The 19854-nt window shown below is 49.9% G+C and overlaps 1 protein-coding gene across 1 annotated transcript in view; it reads left to right on the top strand.

Annotated features, from left to right (window-relative positions):
- Positions 1–705: 705 nt before the first annotated feature.
- ANO8 (anoctamin 8) overlaps positions 706–19854 on the top strand; it is a 112691-nt gene continuing 93542 nt past the window's right edge. Inside the window, exon 1 of the mRNA XM_069216805.1 lies at positions 706–831. Within this exon, the coding sequence (XP_069072906.1) occupies positions 774–831 (58 nt within the window). The 5' untranslated portion in view covers positions 706–773. The remainder of the gene's footprint in view (positions 832–19854) is intronic.

Below are 19854 nucleotides of genomic sequence, written 5' to 3'. Positions count from 1 at the left end.
TATTTTTCCATTTCAAGCACTGGGTGTAATATTTTGCCATATAATTTGCTTCTCTGCCTCTCCTGTGAGAAGTTGAGGGATGTATCCGTGTCAATCAAAGCACACACCACCATGTGGCAGATCCCACGCAATGTGAAGTACCCATGGTGTGCTGCAAGTTTCACCTACATATAATTGTTTACAAGTTTATTAGTCTAACGAGGGCAGTGTAACAAGCCAAGACTACATAACCCAGAATGCATTAGGTTTTCGCACAAAAGCCAAGGACTGGAAAGTGCCCATAATGGTCTGAGGAGGCCACCTTAACTTCTACTTCTGCAACTTCTACACTACAAGCCAGATTACATGTCCGACATATTAAATTTTTTTAATTTAGTCCTCCAGCCCGTCCTAAAACAACCCTCCCAATTAACCCCCTGAGGAGATGGTGGCGGTGATCCAAGGATCCAATGATGGGGGTTTGTTTTCTTCCCGGCCGATGACCCGATCTCGCAGATAGTGGGAGTGAACCGCAGGATCGTTGTTGTTTGTGCGGAATATTGTGAGGTTTTGCGCCCGCCCGCGCTGAGTTTCCGTATCGCGCCCTCCCGCGCCCTCTCTGCGCCCGCGCGCGCCGAGGACCCAGGGAGCCGCCGCTGTCACCCGGCGCTATAGTGTGTGTGCGGCGCCCGCCCGCCCCTGCCCCGCGCCTGCCTTTGTCCCTCCTCTCCGGAGCCGCACAGGGCGGAGCGGGCGTCCCTCCCCGGCCCGGAGCACGGGAGAGCAGCCGCAGCATGCCCGGGAGAGCCGAGCCCGGGGACCCCCGGGGGGAGCCGGAGGCCGGGGTGCTGGGTGAGTGGCAGGGGGTGCAGGTACCAGAGGGCATCAGAGGGCAGTGATGGGGCCGGGTACCAGGTGAGGGGCAATGCTGGGTGAGGGCAATGCAATGGGGGGGGGGGCAATGCCAGGGGGTGCTGGCACATTAATGCAAGAGCACTGAGGGGTAATTGAGGGACCCCGGGGCAAGGGGCGGGGGCATGAACTGGGGCACAGCTCGGAGTGCGGGGGGCTCGTCTAGTGCAAATGGGCACAGGTGAGCGTCTGGGCTGTGTGCGGGGCTCTAGGCGCTGCACGTGATGCAATAAAGGGGGGTCTGGGCTGTACCAGGGGGCAGTGCTGAGGGGTCTGTCTTGGGTGGTACAGAGGGGCAGGCAGTGTAGAGTCTGAGGCACTGCAGGGGGCTCAGGGCAGTGCCATGGGGCAGGAGCTATATAACAGAGTGAGTCCGGGGCACTGCAGAAGCTCGGGCTACTGACACTGTGACCCCTGCCCCCTTCCCTGTGTCATTCTGTAAACCTCGTTGATACATAAAGTTTACGACTACCTGCCTGGACTGTTAATGCAGGGTGTTTAGTCTGAACTGGTAATGCTGGGAATCTCGTCTGGACTGTTACTGCAGAGTGTCTAGTCTGGACTGTTACTGCAGGGTGTCTAGTCTGGACTGTTAATGCAGGGTGTCTAGTCTGAACTGGTAATGCTGGGAATCTCGTCTGGACTGTTAATGCTGGGAATCTCGTCTGGACTGTTAATGCAGGGTGTCTAGTCTGGACTGTTACTGCAGGGTGTCTAGTCTGGACTGTTAATGCAGGGTGTCTAGTCTGGACTGTTACTGCAGGGTGTCTAGTCTGGACTGTTAATGCAGGGTGTCTAGTCTGAACTGGTAATGCTGGGAATCTCGTCTGGACTGTTAATGCAGGGTGTCTAGTCTGGACTGTTACTGCAGGGTGTCTAGTCTGAACTGGTAATGCTGGGAATCTCGCCTGGACTGTTAATGCAGGGTGTCTAGTCTGGACTGTTAATGCAGGGTGCCTGGACTGGTAATGTAGGTTGCATGTACTGGTAATACAGGGTGTCTAGTCTGGACTGGTGTTGCACGGTGCCTGGACTGGTAATGCGGCGTGCGTAGTCTGGAGTGTTAATGCAGGGTGCCTGGACTGGTAATGCAGGGTGCCTGGACTGGTAATGCGGCGTGCGTAGTCTGGAGTGTTAATGCAGGGTGCCTGGCCTGGTAATGCAGGGTGCCTGGCCTGGTAATGCAGGGTGCCTGGCCTGGTAATGCAGGGTGCCTGTCGGAGGTTCGTCCGAGGAGACTAGAGTGCTTGCTGGGGGCCCGTGCACCGTGCAGGGGGCCTGGGCTAGGACTGCGGTGACCCACAGAGGGGTCCTGCAAAGATCCCAGAAGCTGGTGCACGGGCCTAAGGAAGGGAGCTACATGGGCCTATGGGGCAGGCTGGGTGACTACGGGGTCAGCCGGTCAGTGCAGGGTGCTCCGGTTAATGCACGGGGCGCTGGGGGTGAAGATGAAGGGGTCCGGGGCCGGTGCAGCTCGGTGGGTCTCTGTAAAGTGTCGGGGTGCTGCTAGAGTGATGCAAAACGATGGTCTCTAGTGGGGAGCCCCTGGAACCAGAGGCCTTCAAACTGTGGGGTGGCCCCACAGTGGGGTTCATGGCTGTGCTCTGGTGGGGGGGGCAGATGCCTCCCAGTACTCGTGGGGATGGCCTGGAAGGCAAGCTTTGGTTACCTGTCACCTTAACAGGGTATCCACAGTACACCCAGCCTTCCCAAGCGGGGCACTTGTAATCCTGTACCCCTGGGTGCCGGGGTCCAATGAACTCAATGTTCTAAAGTATTTTGTGTTTTTTTCCTCCTTTGGACAATGTCATAAATAATGCGGACATGATTAAGTGAAAAATAAATGCAAGTTATAGTAATGGTTGGGGGGGGGTCACTGTTTTACATAATGAAATCTCAGTTGGTCACTGCGATTACGCCAAATGTCTGTTTGAGACCATATAGTCAGAGAATTTAATCCTAGTTGGCGCAGTTGGAGGAGTGAATTGTGTATATATAGTGCTAAGAAGTCCCAGCTGGTACCAGCAAACACTTTGAAGATATATAATTATTTAAAATTGTATTAGACACTGTTGCAGGGCTACTGGAATTATGTGGCAGCAGAGGTCGAAATTATGCGACACGGTGGACTGAATTAAACAAGGGTAAATTATGCGGCATAATGCATAACGTTTTCCGATTGTATTTTATTTTTTTGTATTTTGTATCGTTAAAACACTACCTGGGCAAAGATGTTACCTGATGAGCACCAGTTAGATAAACAAATTCAGCCATATGTAATTGAAAGGCCACCAGTCAACCATTATCACAGGCTTTCCCCGCACGTGGACACATGCTGCCAGGTTTTTAGTAACTTCTGTTCCATTTGAGTTACAAACAATTATTTTGTATTAAAATCTGCAGATTATTCATCAGATGATGGATTATGCGGCGCAAGCAGAAAACGCTGCAGTCACAGAATCGTAAACCCAGTTCCCCAGAGTAGGACAGGCTGCCACAAATAACTTAGGGTTAGCTAAAGTCCGTGCTTGTTATTTACGGTGCTGAGCACCAGCGCTTCTTTCTGAGGGCTGGGGCTTATTCTTTTGCCTCAAGTATCGGCTGCGCGTAAAAGACACATATGGGAAGGAAAGAACGGAAACGCCTCACAAAGGGAGAAGGCAGAAAGCTGCAAGGATGAGCTGAAGGGGCAGGGAGTGGCTGTAAATGGATTGAAGAGGCCCGAGATGGCTTCAGGATTACGCTGCTTCAGTATTCCGTGCTCGCACATTTAATTGCAGCAGCCGCGTGTTTAGGAGGAGGGCTTTGGGCACGGCACCTTTTTATTTACAAATTAAGCACTGGCTAAAGTGCTTTCAAAGAATACATTTTAGTAATAGGTAATTAGACCGTGGCCAGTGCAAACATTTTTAAAAGGGCACATTCTCATTCGTAAAGCAGGGGCAGTGGCACTTGAGCCTAGAAGTGTGAGGGGGGCACTGCGTCACAGTTATGACTGTTTCACCTTCCAAAAGAGGCATGGTGGCTCATTTTCATTGCTAGAATTAGGCCTGAGGGCATCCGTGCTGCTGAGAGGCGAGCGCCCCTGGAAGTCCCTTTGTTCCTGAAAGGGACAGAGTCTGTTTCATGATTGGAGTGATGGTCGGGCACGGGGGATATGATGGTCAGGCAGGTGGATATGATGGTCAGGCAGGTGGATATGATGGTCGGGCACGGGGGATATGATGGTCAGGCACTGTGGATATGATGGTCAGGCACTGTGGATATGATGGTCAGGCACTGTGGATATGATGGTCAGGCAGGTGGATATGATGGTCGGGCACGGAGGATATGATGGTAGGGCACGGAGGATATGATGGTAGGGCACGGAGGATATGATGGTAGGGCACGGAGGATATGATGGTAGGGCACGGTGGATATGATGGTAGGGCACGGTGGATATGATGGTAGGGCACGGTGGATATGATGGTAGGGCACGGAGGATATGATGGTAGGGCACGGAGGATATGATGGTCAGGCAGGTGGATATGATGATGGTCAGGCACCGTGGATATGATGGTCGGGTACCGTGGATATGATGGTCGGGCACTGTGGATATGATGGTCGGGCACCGTGGATATGATGGTCGGGCACCGTGGATATGATGGTCGGGCACCGTGGATATGATGGTCAGGCACTGGGGATATGATGGTCGGGCACGGGGGATATGATGGTCGGGCACGGGGGATATGATGGTCGGGCACGGGGGGATATGATGGTCGGGCACGGAGGGATATGATGGTCGGGCACGGAGGGATATGATGGTCGGGCACGGGGGATATGATGGTCGGGCACGGGGGATATGATGGTCGGGCACGGAGGGATATGATGGTCGGGCACGGAGGGATATGATGGTCAGGCAGGTGGATATGATGGTCAGGCAGGTGGATATGATGGTCAGGCAGGTGTGGTCAGGCAGGTGGATATGATGGTCAGGCAGGTGGATATGATGGTCGGGCACTGTGGATATGATGGTCGGGCACTGTGGATATGATGGTCGGGCACTGTGGATATGATGGTCGGGCACTGTGGATATGATTGTCGGGCACTGCGGATATGATGGTCAGGCAGGGGGATATGATGGTCAGGCAGGGGGATATGATGGTCAGGCAGGTGGATATGATGGTCAGGCAGGTGGATATGATGGTCGGGCACTGTGGATATGATGGTCGGGCACTGTGGATATGATGGTCGGGCACAGGGGATATGATGGTCGGGCACGGTGGATATGATGGTCGGGCACGGTGGATATGATGGTCGGGCACGGGGGATATGATGGTCAGGCACGGGGGATATGATGGTCGGGCACCGTGGATATGATGGTCGGGCACTGTGGATATGATGGTCGGGCACCGTGGATATGATGGTCGGGCACGGGGGATATGATGGTCGGGCACGGAGGGATATGATGGTCGGGCACGGGGGATATGATGGTCAGGCAGGTGGATATGATGGTCGGGCACTGCGGATATGATGGTCAGGCAGGGGGATATGATGGTCGGGCACTGTGGATATGATGGTCGGGCACGGGGGATATGATGGTCGGGCACAGGGGATATGATGGTCGGGCACGGGGGATATGATGGTCGGGCACCGTGGATATGATGGTCGGGCACGGGGGATATGATGGTCAGGCAGGTGGATATGATGGTCAGGCACGGGGGATATGATGGTCAGGCACAGAGGATATGATGGTCAGGCACCGTGGATATGATGGTCGGGCACCGTGGATATGATGGTCGGGCACGGGGGATATGATGGTCGGGCACGGGGGATATGATGGTCGGGCACGGGGGATATGATGGTCGGGCACGGGGGATATGATGGTCAGGCACGGGGGATATGATGGTCAGGCAGGTGGATATGATGGTCGGGCACTGCGGATATGATGGTCAGGCAGGGGGATATGATGGTCAGGCAGGGGGATATGATGGTCAGGCAGGGGGATATGATGGTCGGGCACGGGGGATAGGATGGTCGAGCACGGGGGATAGGATGGTCGGGCACGGGGATAGGATGGTCGGGCACGGGGGATATGATGGTCGGGCACGGGGGATATGATGGTCGGGCACGGGGGATATGATGGTCAGGCAGGTGGATATGATGGTCGGGCACTGCGGATATGATGGTCGGGCACTGCGGATATGATGGTCGGGCACTGCGGATATGATGGTCAGGCAGGGGGATATGATGGTCAGGCAGGGGGATATGATGGTCAGGCAGGGGGATATGATGGTCAGGCAGGTGGATAAGCAGTGAAGGAGGCAGAGGAGACGGCTGCTGCTCACGGCCGTAGCTGTTATCAGTGCAGCAGTTGCATTAGGGCCTAGACGTGTGTGGGGCTGACAGCACCCCAATTATGAGGAATAGTTGTGTTTTAGTTAAAGTCTGTTCGGTGTATTTGTTCTTTTAGAAGTTTCACCTTTAATGCGCATTAAGAGCTAAGGAAAGTGACCCTGAAAATGACCGATCAGCCTTGCTCCACCGATACCTCAAATCTTGTATTTTAGGTGTGGAAGGGGCCTGACATCAAAACATTTTGCTTAAGGGGGGCTCAGAGCAAAAACGTTTGAAGACCTCTGACCTAGAATTTCCCCTCAGATTGCCCAGCACCTCGGGCGACTGGCCTGCAGGGCTGAGCAGTGCCCGAAGGGCTGGTCGGGTAGGTCACTGGATGGGCTGTTTCTGGGTATGTTTCATGGTCTGCGGGGCCAGTTTTCACGGTTGGTTTCCCTGATTTTAAAACAAACATTGCCTGCAGCCAGCGCAATCACATGTAGCCTTCCATACATACCTTGCAAGTTCAGAACTGCCTCAGCTCGCAAATGCGGGGCTCTTTTTTAACGGCGTCACCAGGCGCTTCTACTCTGGTGCCTGGACCTGATTTCTGGGGCTGGCCACCACCTGTTGTAATCCATGGTTGAGCAGGTGGTCCTGAGGGGTGCAGACCCCTGGTCAGTGAGGGGGGTCAGCTACACAACAAGCCTGCAAGGGTAGTTCCCGCTCGGGTTGGGGGTTCTACACGGGGGGAGGGGGGCTCCACAGGGATTGCCTAGCTGCCTCCAGGACGGGGAGTCCCTGTGTGTGGTGGGGGTGCGGTGCCATAGTATACCACATTACCAGTCCCATGGCACCCTGAGGCTTGTGGCACGGGAGCCTGGTGACAGGAGTAGACTGGCCTTGGACCAGAATTGTATTCTTACGCATGAAATCTAAGCTTTTGTCTTTGGGATTGTTTAAAGTTCATTAATCAGTTCTAGCAGCGCGTGGTATAATGTATTTAATGCTCAGACATCGAGTTTGCGCGCACCCGGCCTGCACTTTCCATAGCTGCAGGTACGCACGTGTCCTGTCGTGACACGTCCAGTCACTACCGCTGTGCATGCTGGGATTGTATAGAGCACACGCATAAAACCGAACTACAAGTCCCAGCATTCATAGTGCGGCTGGTTAACAACCTGGGCCGGCTGAAGGCGCCCTCCTGAGGTGCAGCCGCGTGTTTACCACGAGCAGAGAAGTGAGGGGCGCTTTCATGTAATAAAGTCTGTTACAACAGAAAAGAAAGGCCTGCCTGGAAAGGGGGGGGTGGGGAAGGACTGACATGCAGGAGTACTGGGGCAGAGCGATCCGAGTACATTATGCTGTAAGTGACTCCATCCAGCCCTTGCAGCCCTTCGCTCACCGACAGAAAGCCCCCCACGACCCCTGTGGCTGCATCCAGTCCAGGGATGGTTTGCGCACTCGTGTGCGCACCTTGGTGCGTTCTGAGATGTAACCCACAGGAGGAAAGGACGTGGGCGTCCTCCCGGCGAAGCTCGGGGTCACCCTGCCCCTGCTGTGCCTGCGGGAGAGGAGGCGCGGTGCGCCCAGAGGCTGCTCCCGGGGCCTCAAGGAGCGCAGCTGGCGGCGCAGGGGCTGCGCTGTCCTTCCTGCTGACGCCAAGGTTAGCAGGGAGCCGGGCCCTGGGCATGGAGAGGTGGCCACCGATGCCCGTCGGAGACAGCCCCCCGGATATTTCTGTTTTGTGTTGGGAGTGGGGTGTACCAGGTGGCCTCGAGGTGCTTGAGGGTGAGGGGAGAGGAGGGTGGCTGATCCCCACTAGCTGCAGAGCCCGAGGAGGCCACCGATGCCCGTCGGAGACAGCCCCCCGGATATTTCTGTTTATGTTGGGAGTGGGGTGTACCAGGTGGCCTCGAGGTGCTTGAGGGTGAGGGGAGAGGAGGGTGGCTGATCCCCACTAGCTGCAGAGCCCGAGGAGGCCACCGATGCCCGTCGGAGACAGCCCCCCGGATATTTCTGTTTTGTGTTGGGAGTGGGGTGTACCAGGTGGCCTCGAGGTGCTTGAGGGTGAGGGCAGAGGAGGGTGGCTGATCCCCACTAGCTGCAGAGCCCGAGGAGGCCACCGATGCCCGTCGGAGACAGCCCCCCGGATATTTCTGTTTTGTGTTGGGAGTGGGGTGTACCAGGTGGCCTCGAGGTGCTTGAGGGTGAGGGCAGAGGAGGGTGGCTAATCCCCACTAGCTGCAGAGCCCGAGGAGGCCCCGGGCGTCTGGCGCCAGGCTCCCTCTGTCCTCTGCAGAATAAAAATGAGGATTTCTTGCTCACCAAGCGCCCTGTTCAAACAGCCCGACACCTCCTCGTACAAACAGAGGGGCTTCGACCGGGCCGACCGGTTGTTCGGTTTTTTGCATCTTTTCTTGTCCTGGAAGAATGTCTCTCGCTTCGAGTTTCATGCTCCGTGGAAGGAAGGCAGAGGGATGTGTTTGCCTTTCGCTTATCTCGGCTGCTGCTTGTTCCTCGCATCTGAATAACTTCCTCTTTTAGCCCAAGAGCATCATTCTTCTTCTCTTGCTTTTCAACTGTTTTTTTCATCTAATTTGTGTAGCGCTTCGTTGTCTCCCCTAGATTAGGCCACACGTTGACACATTGGTACATTCCATTCTCCAGGGCGACTGTGGGCACGTGTTGTCATAAGTGGGCGAGTATAACATTTGTATGGCTACCAAGAGGTGTGTCTTGGGGTGTGCAAAGCTGGCTGAAGCACACCCCACCTGCAGACCCCTCAGTCCTCGGGCATCACCTCACACACCCACCCACACTCTTTTTAACAACATTTCTAATACCTGCTTGAATGAGCTCCACCCACATTTCTTGGAACTCACATTATTTTTTGTTCCTCAATTCTTAAGGCACTTCGGTGTTAAGCTTATGTAAAGGGGTCCCCATACCTGTTCCTATTAAAATCATAAAAGTCCTATTTACGTACCAGCCTGCAACTGGAATTTTCCTTTTATTAAGAGTATTTCCTCTGAATTTGTAAATATAATTTATTCGCACATTAAATATTTGTGTCTTACAGGCTAATCTAACCTTTCTGTGCTGCTTTAATGTAATTTAGATGTTTTAAAACAACACAATTCTAAACAATTAACATTTTTTTAAAAGCCTATCCCTTGCCAATATTTGGTCAGTAATGCAGAGTTGTAAAGTATGTTACGGAGGAGACGTCGTCGCCAGGTATATTATCAAGGAATCCGCGGGTTCGCGTGGATTCACAATATGGGTTTTTGAGTCATTAACCTTTGATCTTACCTTTTTTTGAAATATTTATTTGTTATAGTGCCGGTTTGCTTTAATCGATTTGCATTTCTATGTTTATTTAATTGTATGAACAGTTAAAGTAAAAGTGTAAAATTCACAATTTGAATTAGTTAACCTTTCATCAGATACATCGACGTACAAGCCCGGCTGATGTAACTAGTCTCCAAAAGGCCCATCAGACTGTCTGTTGTTCAGATCTTCTGGGCACTTAGTAGGAAACATACAAATGTGTTGGTGGTTAAACTGTTAAACAAAAGCCTGTCAATCATTTAAATAGCTTTTTAAACTAAACACTTCTTAGAGATGTATGCTACTTGATATATCTAAGTAAAATGTATGAAACATTCCAGTATCTAGCGCTGTAGCGTGTTATCATCTGGTTAGTGCCTGCTCAGGTAGGGGACTGTTGTGTGTGAACAGAATTATGGAGCAGTCCACATTGAATTCCTAATGTTCATGTTTTGGCCAGTTCTAAGCCAAGGCGTGGTAATCTTGGAGCATAAATGGACACCAAATTTGCCTTATTAGCATCCAAATTTGACACTATTATGAGTAGAGATTAGGAAAGTGACTTTCTGTCTCAAATTCTTGCCCCATCTTCTCCTGGGGCAGCTGAGCTTTGAGGTTCCAGGTACCGGGTCGCCGCCTTGATGTGTCTGAGAAATCTTATCCCAGCAGCGGCCATCCTGCTTATTCCTGATTTACAAAGTTCCTTATGTTGTGTTTGCGTCTCAAAAGCTTATGAGACTCACAAAAGATGAATTATATCGACGTCATACTATTCATTCATATAAAATACACAAGGTCATGCGCATTTTTGGTATGAATATTAACTAATGATGCTGGTGGCAGATTTGAAATATTTGATTAAACAGTGGAAAAAGGATCTTCTCAGAGCACAGTCATTGGTTGATAGATCTTTCTGCGATTCCCAGATGTGCCGAAAGTGCTTGTGTCAGGTGTACATGGATCCACTCATCCAAGTGGGCATTTGCTCATTGATATTAGTTGCGGTGCCACTCTGATACCGGTCTGGAACCAGCCGATGTGCCCGTCTCAGCACTACAAGGCCCTGATGGGTCGCCACACGCTACACAAAAACACTTGAGGAGAATCCTGGTTCCCCTTTAAATTATTGTTTGTGAATAGTACACATGCCTTGTTTTGGCACTTTTTTTTTAGTGGTCTGGGACGAAGGCTGTTGTGCTCTTTTAACCATATTTTTTTTTATGCTTGGGTTACTGTCACCTTGAAGAGATGTTTGAAGTTTTGGCAGTTCTGACTATGGTACTGGAAGATGGAATGTGATCAAGTGGGTGTGTTGAGCCTGTGATTCTCACCGCCTCATTTTATGGACAGAATGTGAGGCCTAGAGACGTCTCATCTTGATGTGGCATGTATCTCCAAGGACTGGGCAGCCATCGTAACTGGATGAATGGAACGGGTCATCAGCGTTGGGGCACAAGAAGTGATTCTCCAAGTTTTGGAGCAGCGATCGTACCTGAATAAATGAAATGGATCCTGTCTTATCCTTATCTGATGAGTGTCTCTCCAAATCCTGGAGCAATGATTGTAACTGGATAAGTGAAATGGAACGAGGAGCATTGGACGCATGATATAGACGCATCTTCACTGTTTCTGGATTTTTTCGAATGCTGTGATGACTGAGTTAATGACACTTGGATTGGATTAGCCGTTCATTCTCCAGTTTCTCAGTCAAAGTGACAATGTCAAATACAGGCTGAGTCAAGGTTTCTAAACCTAAAAATGACACTGTCCGCTTCCTTAGATGTCTTTCGACTGCTGATTGTGCTGACCCTCACCATGTAATTTTACTCTGCAGACAACACAAGACAACTCTTTGTGTTCATTCCAGGAGCCCCAGAGTTGAGATGATTCCTTTGCCTCATAGTTTCTACAGTGCAAATGTATTGCTCGGCCATGTGGGCCAACATTAGTAGGGATTCAGTGATGGGATGCTTTTACAAATCATTGACCTCTGCGCCAGATTCTTTTGTAGGAAAACACATTACAACCTGTAGTTGATCAAAAAATGTAAAATATACATAATTTCAGACTATTGGATTTAGTTGTTAACACACCTAAGTTTTGTAGTTGATTCTAGGAGGGTAATCTATTATGGTTTGTCAGTTTTGACACTGGTGGTACCAAACATTGCTGTTTGCGGACTCCAAGTAATGGTGCGACAGACTTCGATTTCTGACACCGGCTCGACTGGTATTCTGGTTAGTTTCAACCTCTGACGGTTGTCCGGGACTCTGTAGATGGGAAAGGTCCTTATCAACTCGGCGAGAAAGTGCCCTTTCACAAGCAGACCAGTCATTTAAGCGCAGAAGAGAAAACCTGTGCTAAGTACTCTTCCTAGATTGAGGTGCACAACACTAGAAATATGTGGGAGAGGAATTGTATGGTAGGAAAAGCTCCAGTCCCTTTAAGAACAAAATATCACCAGAATAAATGAAAATGGATGGAAAGCCATTCAGAAGACCTCTTCAGAACCTGTTCATCAGCAGTGCTTTGTGCAAACTCACTATTATTGTGTACGGAGACAGGTCTTCATTCTCTTCTGCTCAGGCGCAATCTCTACAGCACCTTGAGGTTGCAGCTAAATGCATCCTATAGTTCAGTGAACCAGATATTTAAAATAGAAATGGTGCTTCCATAAAAAAAAGTCACATTTTACAGGCTGGAAGGTGATGCTGATAAAAGTAAAATGCATGGACGCCGTTCAATTTCTTAATAACTGGTGAAGGTCTGGGGTGACAGTGTCCACCAGAGGTCACATGTTTGCCAGCGTCATGATGACCACTAGAGCTAACTTTGTAACTTGCAAGTTCTCCAACCAGCCACACTCATGTGGTCCAAAGTGATCTGCTGTGATCGACCTTCATGAAATGCGATCCTCGTCTCTTCACTGGAGGACTCGTGCTTCTCTGCAAGTAGGTTTCTGGGTCGCCGGTCTCTGGAGGGACTCAGGGTTATCTAATCAGGTCCCTTTAATGTCTGCCTCACTTTTATTATAAATGCAGGAATAACAAGCTCCTGTTTTATCCACTAAACTCCATCAAAACATGAACCTATCATTCTCAAGCGTTGACATACCTTAAATGTTAGACGTCCGCTTATAGCATCATTTCCTGTAAAGGTAGCCACATTTGCAAGCTTGTAGGTCAGTCGTCACTGTAAGATGCTCAGCGCGTACCTTTTGAAGGACAACCTCGTCTTCCGTTGAACCTCAAGATGGAACAGAAAATAATAGTTGGAGCTCTCGTTCCCATGAGAGCTTCCGCCCGGATTTCTTATCGAATAAGGTCCCTGATGTACGACAAGGCCGGTCGCAAATAGTGGATGCAAACTGCAAACCAGCTTTTTGAGATCCGCCTTTCATTTTGCAATGTAACTAAGCGCTCATAGGTGACATCACAAAATGTCCTGTTGCAGGGCTTCACAGAACAATCTGCCTCATGAATATTAATTAGCCAATATGATAATTGCAATTCCCTGTGATTGGTTATGAGCAGAGAGATGATGGCTGCCAGGAACAGGCGACCATATTTGCATTTGCATTCCAAAACTGTAATTTTTTTAAGGCATCATATAATCCTTAAAAGAACAGTTACCGCTTTCAAACTAAAAATGTGTCCTGTGAAGGGAGGATCAGGGGCGCTCTCCCTGAGGCTACCTGACATAATTCCCAAAGTGGAGCTGGCCAATGGGTACAGCATAACTTTACGACTGAGTTATCGCGTGTTTTGTGGAGTCTGTAACCTTTCAATGATTTGCAACTGAAGTTGCAGAGACAAACCAATGAACCTTCTTTTCAGATCCCTTTGTTAATACATTTTGGAATCAGTGGCAATAGCCTTTTTGGATCACAAAAAGGGTGTTGGCGTAACAGTAGCTACAGCAGCCTCTGGGCTCCAGGGGACCCCCTCAGCAGTAGGCTGCCCAGGAGCTCCTGACTGGATCAGGTGAGGCCCCTCTATGTACTTTGCAGGGGGTCCCCCTCAAGTTTCGTTACACCACTGAAAAAGGGGTTTAGCACTTTGTATAAAATCATTTTGCAGTTTCAAGCCCAGTGGGTTTGCGAATCAGCATCTGCAACTGCAAAATGGTTTCCTCCGTCAGGCTCCAAACCCTTTTCTATCCATTTCTTTTAAAACAAATTGGAAGAAATTGAATTTTTATTACTTTCTATGTTTTTTTGAGCATTCAGCTCCCATGTGAAGCCCCCTTCCTCCAAGCACTTGTGTAGAGGGGGGGGAGGGGTTGCATAACACTGCCACCTTCAAAGATGTCTGCAGGTCAGCTTCATCAGGGGCTCTTGGCATCTTTTAAAGACTTTCGGCTGTCTTAATCTCATACATACACTTCAATAAATTCAATGTTTTTGCTTTTTAGCAGAAAGGAGATTCTTAATCCCTCATGAAGGCAAAACTTGAGCCACGAGCTATTTCATGAGTGTAAGTCTCCGAGACACGACAGCTCTGGTGTCAGCCTGCCATCCTCCGCCTTTGAGCATCTACCTCGCTGCTCTTCCCGTCTTTCCAAGATGCGATTATGCAGATGTCACTCACAGGGGTCTGCGGCGACGCAAGGAGTGGAGCTCCTGAGTGACAAGCCACCTTCCACCGCACCGTGGGTCAGATGCATAATTGATGGGTATGGTGGATGTGTCTGGAGGAAGGCAGCTGTCGTTTGATTTTATATGTCTATGTTCAATTTTCTAATCCTCATTTGAAAATGTGCTCTTTCTTAAGGTAACACCACAGCTTTCAGTGATATAGACGGCTACTTCAAAGCCACACCTGAATTGCAAATCTCCTCACAAATTTGCATGATCCAAGTAGTCTTGCAAATTTCCAACTTAATCTAAAGTGATATACTCCAGGAAGCCCACAGCAGTGACCTTATGTCCACTGTAAGAGCCCAGGTACCTACCCATGCACAGCTGAGACCTGATCTACGCCTTCCCTGACGCGGTAAGGTGCACGTCTCTCCTTCCTTCTTGTGGCACAAGGAGGGCACCAGCAGATAGGTTCTCCCTTCTTGTGGCACAAGGAGGGCACCAGCAGATAGGTTCTCCCTTCTTGTAGCATATGGAGGGCACCAGCAGATAAGTTCTCCCTTCTTGTGGCACAAGGAAGGCACCAGCAGATAGGTTCTCCCTTCTTGTGGCATATGGAGGGCACCAGCAGATATGTTCCCCCTTCTTGTGGCACAAGGAAGGCACCAGCAGATAGATTATCCCTTCTTGTGGCACATGGAGGGCACCAGCAGATATGTTCTCCCTTCTTGTGGAACAGGGAGGGCACCAGCAGATGTGTTCCCCCTTCTTGTGGCACAAGGAAGGCACCAGCAGATAGGTTCTCCCTTCTTGTGGCACAAGGAGGGCACCAGCAGATAGGTCCTTCCTTCTTGTGGCACATGGAGGGCACCAGCAGATAGATTCTCCCTTCTTGTGGCACATGGAGGGCACCAGCAGATAGGTCCTTCCTTCTTGTGGCACATGGAGGGCACCAGCAGATATGTCCCCCCTTCTTGTGGCACATGGAGGGCACCAGCAGATAGGTCCTTCCGTCTTGTGGCACAGGGAGGACATTCCAGGTTCACCTGTCCTCACTTCTCATGCCAGGGGGCACACCAAGTGAACTTCTCTTCTCTGCTTGTGGTAGAGGGAGTGCAGCAACTTAACCTGCTCTCGTGGCACATGGAGCATACCAGATGCCCGCTTCCCTGCCTTGTTTCCTCCTGTCTCCTTTCCTCCACCTGGCAATAAAAAAAAAAAGTTTAAGAAAAATGACATGGTCAGTGCTGGCTGCATCATAATACTTTTTTTCTCGCACCCTCTGCGCTGTCATCTGACACGCTCTCCCTCCATCTGTGTTGTGGTCTGTCCAGCCAGCAGTAAAAAACAAAAACAAACGTGCTATGAAGCCCCTAGCACTGGCCACATCAAAGCTAATAACTCTCTCATAGGCGAAACATATTGACTTTGCCTGTGCTTGTTTTCTATTGAAGCTGGCCCGTGCTCCCTACAGGTCATTGAGACTCAACAGACAGGTAGATAGACCTTTTGGGAGCAGCGAGTGCTTGGGTTGAGTTTCCTTCAAAGCCCCCTCCACACCCCACTCTTGATCCGAGCTGGCCACGCAAGCCCCTTCCCCTTTTCGACTAGCCCTGGGGCTCGCTTCCACTGCTGGACATCAGGCAGCCTTGATAGTTACTGATTGTTACACACTCAGGGGCCAGACGTGTGCCTCCTTTCCATACACAAATAACAAACCTGTCACTTCCTTTCGGGAAAACGCAGAGCAAAACCCAAACCCAAACCCACTGCTGAACCATGCTTCCAAAACCACAAACCAAATCTGGGTTTGGCGCAGGGCTGGTGCCTTGAGCCCCATGAGCAGATGGTCAGTGCTGTTTGCACGTGCAGATTTCACATTTATGGGGTTCACAAGCGTTGCCACAGCTCTTTCCCACTCTAAAAAAGGTAGAAGTAAATGTCTTCCCAGGGCGGGAGGGCAACCCCAACCCCTCCCACAAACAATGGCGGGTTGTCAGGTAATTCAGTGTCAACTTAAGATTTTTGGAGGATGTGGGGTGGAACAAATCTGAATTTTATTACCAATTTCCAGCTAATTCAAGTACGCATGAAGCCAAACAATTCTAAATTACATGTTAGACTTTAACAGGGGTCACACAAAAGCAGTTGAAATATGTCTGGGTTGTGCGGCCACACAAATCAACAAGCATTTGCAATGAAACGGGTCTCGCGTTTCTCTGAGTTAGAGCTATTAGCAGTTGTAAACTCCCAACCAGACTTTTCTTGCCTCATTAAATGGAAAAAAAACGAGCGCGATCGCACTGCTAAACAAGCGAGATCGCACTGCGAAAAAAGAGAAAAAGTAGTCCACAAACCGGACGGAATACAGCGGGCCTCACATGTTTTCTGTACTTGGTTGTTGCGCTCGCGGAGGGCTAACCACCGGAAAAGGCATGACCTATGCGTGCCTTCCACTAATGAAAGCAAGCAGATTTTAAAAGGCAAGCACACGAACCAATGAAAAACACTGATGCGACATGGACGGGGCTCCGAGCCCTTTTCTAACTACTACAACGTCTCGCAAGTGATACGCAGGCTCGACCCTAAATAGGTGAAATTGGGTTGAGATTCAGAGGAAGAGACATGTAGAGAGGCTTAAATAGAAAAATAGACAAAGCGGGTCAAATAGAGAGAAAGTTGATTTTCCCAGGGGGCCCTTTAAATGTGGGGGCCCTGGTCAATTGCCCACTTTGTCCATGCAATAAAACCTCTCTGTGGGAATGGGGTTCTCTTCAGAGAAAAATATTTTCCACAAAGAGACAAAGAAAAGCGAAAAGTTAGTTTGTGCATTAACAACTCCTCATTCTCCATATGCAAAATATTTGTGCCTATGTAAATAGATGCAGAAGTGGAATTAACAGAAGTTTGCCCAGGTTTCCAGGACTGATGTAGAAAACCTGTGTGTATTGCAAAGGTCGGACATTAGTACCCATTTGAGGTCTGAAGCGTAAGCATGAGATCTATGACTGGATTCATCAATCATGCCTCCTGAGCTTACGGAACGTGTCCAAGCCTGCTTGGGTATTGACACCCCCTAGATTAGAGTGACCACCTCCACCCGGTCATTGCAGACACTGCTTCCAGTCCTGGACTTTTGTGGGATAGCTGAATGTATTCTGGGTGTTGTAGTCTTGTTTTACTTTTATTAAACTATTCTGACTACATATCTGCCAACACTGAAAATAGTCTTAATGTGTGAGAGAATGGGGCGGTGCCTTGAAGTCACAGGGTTTGGAGTCGAGCGGTGGGACTTGGAGCCCATCGACACCTGGTCAATCTAGGAGGAGGTGGAAGTCTGGGGGGGGGTGCTTAGAGCCAACAGTGTCCGAGTTGACCCTCCCATTCTCACTCAAAAACAAATTACAGTGGTGTCCGAGGCTGCCGCCGACGTCCTGGAGAGAAACTCCACACAACGAGCTAAAATCCCACACTCTGCAGGGGTTTCCAGCTCACTGTGTGCAAGCCTTGGGAGACCATGTGAAGAGAGCTGATATTGTGTGACACACAATGACGGCGTGTGTTGGCAAGTCTGAGACTAACACACCTGAAATCAGTGATTTGTTAGTGAAAACTTCAGGATTGGTGACTGTGTCCATCTTGACCTGCAGTGGTGTAACAAAACTTGGGGGAGGGCCCCCTGCAAAGTACATGGAGGAGCCCCCCCCTCCAGACTCACTCCGGAGCTCTCAGGCCAGGGCACTTTGCTGAGGGGCCTCCCTGGGGCTCGAGGGCGGGGGACACCACAACTCTAGGGCTGGGGGGCTTTGTTATGCCACTGATGACCTGGAGTGAGGTGACCCACCACCCTCACCATTACATTGTATTGTAATTGCATTTACATAGTGCTTACTACCCCTGAGGAGGCGTTGGAGCTCTTCATGGCGTGTAACACACTAGCCCAGATATTACTGGCCAGGTGAAAGATTTTTGGGCCTGGGTCTGATCATTTTAGGCCAGCACTCGCAGAGAAGGGTGGGTTCTCTCACACTCCACCATTCCAGGACCCTCCACATCACTACTGGTGCCGCTCAGACTATGGCTCGCGCCATCTCTCCTCCTGCTGTCTGCACGTGTTACCTGACAGGACGTTTGGCTCCGAGGCACAGTCCGCTCCCGAGAGCATTTTACAAGTTTATAATTGGCGTCAACCCGCCCTGACATCTGTTTTATCGAGATAACGTGACTGCGTTCAGGCCGTTTATCCCGGAACTGCATCATAACAGGATGTGTGGGGCGTGAAAATCCTGGTGCACCCCTTTCCCTTCCGTGACCCGTACAGCGAGTGCCGGAAGTTGAGAGGTACTCTGGGGTAAGGCAGTTCAGTACTGTCAGCGGGGTAGACCTGGGACACAAAATAGGCCTGGGCACCAAAATAAAAGTGGCAGATATCTAGAAAAGTGTTAATATCAGGGACATTTACTGTAAAACCACCCCCTGACAATAAACCCATCCCACAATCGCTAAAAAATAAAAATAAAAGGCCCACAAACTGATCTGTGAGACTGGCCCATTGGCCACTGCCTGTTTGCCCTATAGGCTGGTCCGACCCTGGCTGTCAGCACGGCCTGGGTACTGGACACTGAAATCCAGGGTTACTGAAGAGCATCACAAATAAACAGGGAGAGCCGAGCCAAGGGTCTTCTCTGGCGCTGAAGCCCCTGCTTGATCCAAGCTTTCAAAATATTTGGCATGTCAGTCATGCAACACAGATCATGTAAGAATATGGTAAGGGGTTTTAAAAGTTTAAAATGTAATTCTCTAACACATAGAAGGATTACACCCTAGTATATCAGATTTTTCCAGAACTAATTATTAAAAGTGAGAGTTTTAAAGCATGAATTGTGCAACATTTAAGAAACATTTATGTATCTGACCTAATGTAGGAAGTTGGCTCTGTATGTACTATTCCAAAGTGAGAGATAGTGTGCACAGAGTCCAAGGGTTCCCCTTAGAGGTTGATCGTGGCAAAAGTAGATAATTCAAATGCTCTATTTTGTGGTAGTGTGGTCGAGCAGGAGGCTTATCAGAGGGTAGTGTTAAGCATTTGTTGTACACACACAGGCAATAAATGAGGAACACACACTCAAAGACTTACTCCAGGCCAATAGGTTTTTATATTGAAAAATATATTTTCTTAGTTTATTTTAAGGACCACAGGTTCAAGATTTACATCAAACACTTTAAATGTAAGGTACTTCACTTAGATACTTAAGGAACTTTGAATGAAAACAATATCATGTACAGTCTTTGTAAAAATGACAATAAGCTATTTCCAAAGTGCAAAAATCAACAGTTCCTGGGGGAGTAAATGTTAGATTAGAAGGCAAGTAAAACACTTACAAGTCTCAGTTCTGGGGCATAGGCAGCCCACCGTTGGGGATTCAAGGCAACCCCAAAGTTACCATACCAGCAGCTCAGGGCCGGTCAGGTGCACAGGTCAAAGAGGTGCTCAAAACACATAGGTGCCTATGGAGAACAGGGGTGCTCCCGTTCCAGTCTGCCAGCAGGTAAGTACCTGCGTCCTCGGGGGCAGACCAGGGGGGTTTTGTAGAGCACTGGGGGGACACAAGTAGGCACACAAAACACACCCTCAGCGGCACAGGGGCGGCCGGGTGCAGTGTGCAAAGCAGGCATCGGGTTTCAGGTAGGAAACAATGGAGGGACCCGGGGGTCACTCTAGCGGTGCAGGCAGG

Source organism: Pleurodeles waltl, chromosome 12 (genome assembly GCF_031143425.1).
Source record: "Pleurodeles waltl isolate 20211129_DDA chromosome 12, aPleWal1.hap1.20221129, whole genome shotgun sequence".
Classification (NCBI taxonomy): domain Eukaryota; kingdom Metazoa; phylum Chordata; class Amphibia; order Caudata; family Salamandridae; genus Pleurodeles; species Pleurodeles waltl.
The sequence above is the reverse complement of the archived record's forward strand: the minus strand, read 5'-3'. Positions and strand labels throughout refer to the sequence as shown.